We start from the raw sequence: 5,147 nt of genomic DNA, 5'->3' as shown, positions 1-5,147 counted from the left end.
CACTGAGGGTTGCAATCCGTTGCCGGTCACGAAAAAAGACAAAAAGGAAAAAAAAAAGATTTTGCCTTAATTTGCCAGTTGCCTCCTGCCATTTCTAAGCCCTAGCATTTGTGCATCTTGAGTTTCAGTTTTAAAGGACATCAAATTTTAGGTCAGCATTTGACTCCTACTACCATAGCAAGACCATGCCAAAGGCAGGATAAGGCCAGAGCCTCTGGTGCTAAGAAAAGAAACTGCTGGAAAGCAGGCACTCCCAGTGACCTTAAGAAATGTCAGAAGTCCAAAAGGGACTGAGATACTAGCCTCAGAGCATCTTGTTCTCCAAGACACTAAAGACCAGAGAGTGGAATGTACTGAAAATGCCTTCAGCTTCCCTTCTAGCCAATTGGCAAATTCAAAATCATCCTCAAATAGCCAGTTTTATCATTTAATATTTGAATTCTGGGTGTCAGGTTGCAGTAATCTGTTTCGTGTGTTATCTATGGCTGCTTTTGCACAATGGCAGGGTAGAGTAGTTACAATTTGTGGTTGCCACTGACTGTACAACCCAGAAAGCCTAAAATATTTATGATCTGGCTCTTTATAGAAAAAGTTTGCTGATCTAATGGACTGAGCTATAATGCCAACAAGAGCACCACTGCCTCTAACTTTAGTCAAATGACCGCCTTTCTGAAACACAGTATTTTGTGGGTTTTTTTTTTTAACCTTAGTTTCCTTATGAAATGAGGATGATACCTATACCTCCTTATCTTAAGATTGGAAGGAAAATGAGTTATACTTAAGAAAATTACTTAAATTCATGATAACATCATCATGACCATCATATTCGCTGAACACTACAATGGTGTTCACACATTTTTCAAAACCACTTGGGCATGAAGAGGGCTTCTGGAATGCTGGTAATATTCTATTCCTTGACCTGAGTGGTGGTTATTGAAGAATAAAAAGATGTCTAAGGGAAAGTAAATATGAGCTTCCTCTATTCTTCAACCACAGTCTCTTACAGACAGGCCTTCTTCACCCCCAATAATGTCAAAATCACAGGTCCTCTATTTTTTCTGGCTCAGCTTTAACCTTGTTCCCAGAAGCATCTTTTCCCTTCCCTTCCTCCTCCACATGAAAGCGGAGGTTCTCCAGCAGGATGACAGACCCAGCAGCTGGGTTGCCACAGGCTTTCTCCACTTCTGGGCCCACGCAGTCCTTCAAGAACAGAACATCCCTGGGATGAGCAAGAGATAAAGACACTTGAGCAGTCTGAAAGTTAAGAATCAGTAACAACATGCTTGACAACCTCTCCTGCCACAGAGTCCAGCAGCCCCAGAGCCCGGCACTTACTTGCCCAGCAGAGATTTGAGTTCTACAGCAACTGGCTCTAAGGAGTACTTTTCAGGCATGGGGACACCATCAGGCCGGCCCAGGTGGCTCATGAGGACAACTGACTTGGCTCCATTGTCCAAGCAGAATTTGATGCTTGGGATGGCCGCCTTGACCCTCTGGTTATTTGTTATCTGGTTGTTCTTCATAGGAACATTGAAGTCCACTCTCATAATGACCCGCTTTCCCTTCACGTCCAGCTTGTCCAAAGTCAGCTTATTAGAAAGTGACATTTTGGCAATACAGCTGGGGCGGGAGGCCAGAAGCTCAGATAGCGGCGGAGACGACGACCGACCTGCGCTCTGGACGCGGGGAGAATGCGGAGCACCACTTTTGTCTTTTAAAGAATGTAAAATAAATGGACTCACACAGCATGTAACCTGGCTCATGAGGACAACTGACTTGGCTCCATTGTCCAAGCAGAATTTGATGCTTGGGATGGCAGCCTTGACCCTGCAAACAAAAAGAATCAGCAGAAAGAGCAAGGTTACTCCTAGGAATTAGTGAGATCTATTTTATTCATGACCTCATAAAACATAATGCCCCTTCTCTTCTCCAAGTTCTTTCAAATCTAGTGTCAGCAATTCAGTGGTGGACCTCAGATTTATGTTCAGGGGAAGAAGTGAAATATGATGCCAACCCTCCACCAAGGATTGTACAATCTCATCATGTATTTGCCCATTGTGCAGAAAAGAGTTAGCATAGCAGCCCTGAAGCTGCTATCTGCAGAAGGATCAGCTTGCAAGGTTAGCCCTTGGCTGCTGTCTGCGAACTCAGCTTTCAAAGTGGTCCTTCAGTTCTCTAACTGACAAGGGCTATTCACTGTTCCTAGATTGTCTGTACAAACAAGGTGATTTATGCTGAACACCTGCTCCCCTCCAGAAGTCTGCAATTTTGATAGCTGCTAGGCAGAAGGTACCTACCTGACCAGCTCCCAATAAAAATGGTGGGAGCTGAGTCTCTAATGGGCTTCTCTGGGCAGAAACTCTGCACACAATTACTGCATTTTTCACTGCTGCAGAAAGGGGAACACTCAATGTGTCCCCTCACGGGACATCAGAAACCCGTGCCTGGACTTCTCCAGACTCCCCCCGTGTCTTTTCCCTTTGCTGACCTGTCATGTATGTATCCTTTCACTGTAATAAACTTTAGCCATGAGAACAACTATATGCCTAGTTCTGTGAGTACTAGCAATCACCATGAGACACATGGGTCATCTTGGGGACCCCTAAAACAATGTAAGGTATATAAAATTCCCAAATCTTGAAAGCATCAAAGGAAAGCATCAAACAAAATTTATTAAGGACAAATATTTAGTAACTTTTCTGTACCGATTAAAGATCTTAAGTCACTTTTTTATGTAGGAAAAAAATAATGCACTATATAGAACTTGGTTTCCATAATGCATCATGTTCATTATATTATAGTTTAATCAAAAAATAATTAAACTCCCTTTAAACATCTAAAAGTTTTGTTACAAACCTGTTACTTTATGTTTTTGCTAGTTTCTAAGAAATTAAAATTGATAACAAAGGAAAGCATTTATTTATTCAACAAATATTTAGAAGACAATAGTAAATTTAAAAAGTCTATTCTCATGGAAGTAAAATTCTAATGGAAGGAGAGGCAATAAACAAACATACATATATATACATGTATGTGTGTTTGTATATGTAATACATCAGATGGTGATATGAGATATAGAAAAAATAAAGCAAAATAGGGTAAGAATGACTGGGGAACACTGGAGAGAATTTTAGATAGGCTGGCCAGGGAAAGTCTGATAAGGTGACATTTGAGCAGAGAATGGAAGATAAAAAAAACAAGTTATGTTTCTAAAATATGCTATTTAGCAGATATAAAAACTCATTTATATCAAATAAAGAAACCTATATCGGTTACAAAGATAGCCAAATGAAACCAACCAATTTTCAGAGCTATCCCTCATCAGCAGGTTCTATTATTTCTAATGTTTCATTTTGTTAATCAATTCCATGGGTTTCTAGGAATGAAAAGATTTACCCAGACATGTTCTCTGCTGTTTATTCATAAAATACCTTGATAGACACATTTCCAGTCTTTCCTGCAGGCTGCAGAATAATAAAAATCAAGAGGGGTCAGAGCTGCCTTGTACAAAGACCTTGCCACTATGGTGCAGCAGGGATGTGCTCAGCAAAATGCCAGCCTCTATTCTAGGACCAATACTTGAAAATGTTCTGGGTCTAGATAAGCACTGTCCAATATGGTAGCTATTAGTCACGTGTACCTATTGAGTAATAGAAATGTTATTAGTCCAAATTGAGATGTGCTACAAGTGTAAAATACATGCTGGATTGTGAAGACTTAGTACAAAAAAAATTGTGTCCCTTTCATTTTTATAGATTACATATTAAAATGATAATTTTAGAATTATTGGATTAGAGAAAATAGGGCTCACATTATATTTCTATCAAATAGCACTCATCTAGATTATTGGAAAGCACCTTTCCGGCTTAAACCATTCATTTAAAATTTAAAATAAAAACCTTTTGCAATCTAATCAAAAGCAAGAACAGTACTAGCACTTAAAATTTCTGCTTCTGAATCTAGGATCTAAGATATTGGAGCAGCTAAACTGACTGAATATGTTACTTTTGTTTTTTAGAAGCAAAAATAAATCAAAATTCTGAAAAACTGGTTTTATCTGAGCCATCTGGAATAGGGGCTTGTACAAGAGAAGGTAAGTAACCTTAAACTTTCATATTCTTTAAAAATGAATAACTCTAAATTTTTCAAATTTTCAAAAACGGGGCGGAGGAGATCCCTTTCTTAGGATGATTTTTTTTTTCAATTTGTATATTCTCACAAATTTAGCAGACCAGATGGTAAGTTGGTGGAAAGCCAAAATCATATGGTTTAAGCAGCTATAATTCTACCATATGAAAGGAAAACCATTTCATCCTACACAGACAGGTTAAGCACCCCTAAATCCAAACCTCTGAAATCCAAAATGCTCTAAAATCTGAAAACTTTTGAGTGCTGACATGACACCACAAGTGGAAAACTCCACACCTGACCTCATGTGACAGGTCATGTGTTTCATGCACAAAATTATTAAAAATATTATATAAAATTACCTTCAGCCTATATGTATAAGGTAGATATGAAACATAAATGAATTTCATATTCCGACTTGGGTCCCATCCCCAAGATATCTCATTATGCATCTACAAATATTCCAAAATCCAAAAAAATCTGAAATCCGAAACATTTCTGGTACCAAGCATTTCAGATAAGGGATACTCAACTGTATACCTACACCCACACATATCTTAAACCCAGCCCAAAGTTTAGTAGGGGCCTTACCTCTGGTTATTTGTTATCTGGTTGTTCTTCATAGGAACATTGAAGTCCACTCTGAAAAAGAATCAAAGGTTCAGGGCCATGATCAACTTATTGTTCCCTCAAAGATTACAATAAACGCTTCTAATAAACCAGTTTAAAAAGTTGGAAGTTCAAATCTCACCTTAAAAATAATCAGTCGAATTAAAAATCAAGATAGTGGTTAGCCATGGAGAGGAGGACAGGATAGGACACAGAGGGGGATTCTGGTGTGCTGGTAATGTTCAATTTCTTGACCTGAGCAACTGTACAGATGTGCTCATTTTGTGGTAATTCCTTGAGCTTATGATTTGTGCCCTTTTGGTACATATCTCATACTTTATTTTTTTTTTTTTTTTTTTTTTTTTTTAAAGATGACCGGTAAGGGGATCTTAACCCTTGATTTGGTGTTG

The 5,147-nt window shown here is 38.7% G+C and overlaps 1 protein-coding gene across 3 annotated transcripts in view; it reads right to left on the bottom strand.

Annotated features, from left to right (window-relative positions):
* PGK1 (phosphoglycerate kinase 1) overlaps window positions 1–5,147 on the bottom strand; it is a 26,481-nt gene that overhangs the window by 10,561 nt on the left and 10,773 nt on the right. The window contains exons 1-2 of one of the 3 annotated variants that reach the window (XM_008584300.1): window positions 1,336–1,688; window positions 1,075–1,219 (exon numbers count right to left, since the gene is read on the bottom strand). The exons of the other annotated variants lie outside the window; for them this stretch is intronic. Of the exons in view, the coding sequence (XP_008582522.1) occupies window positions 1,075–1,219; window positions 1,336–1,607 (417 nt within the window). The 5' untranslated portion in view covers window positions 1,608–1,688. Of the gene's footprint in view, window positions 1–1,074; window positions 1,220–1,335; window positions 1,689–5,147 lie in introns of those variants that run through there. 3 annotated transcript variants of the gene reach the window in all.

The sequence above is a fragment of the Galeopterus variegatus genome, unplaced genomic scaffold (genome assembly GCF_000696425.1).
Source record: "Galeopterus variegatus unplaced genomic scaffold, G_variegatus-3.0.2 Scaffold3212, whole genome shotgun sequence".
NCBI classification, from domain to species: Eukaryota; Metazoa; Chordata; class Mammalia; order Dermoptera; family Cynocephalidae; genus Galeopterus; species Galeopterus variegatus.
The sequence above is the reverse complement of the archived record's forward strand: the minus strand, read 5'-3'. Positions and strand labels throughout refer to the sequence as shown.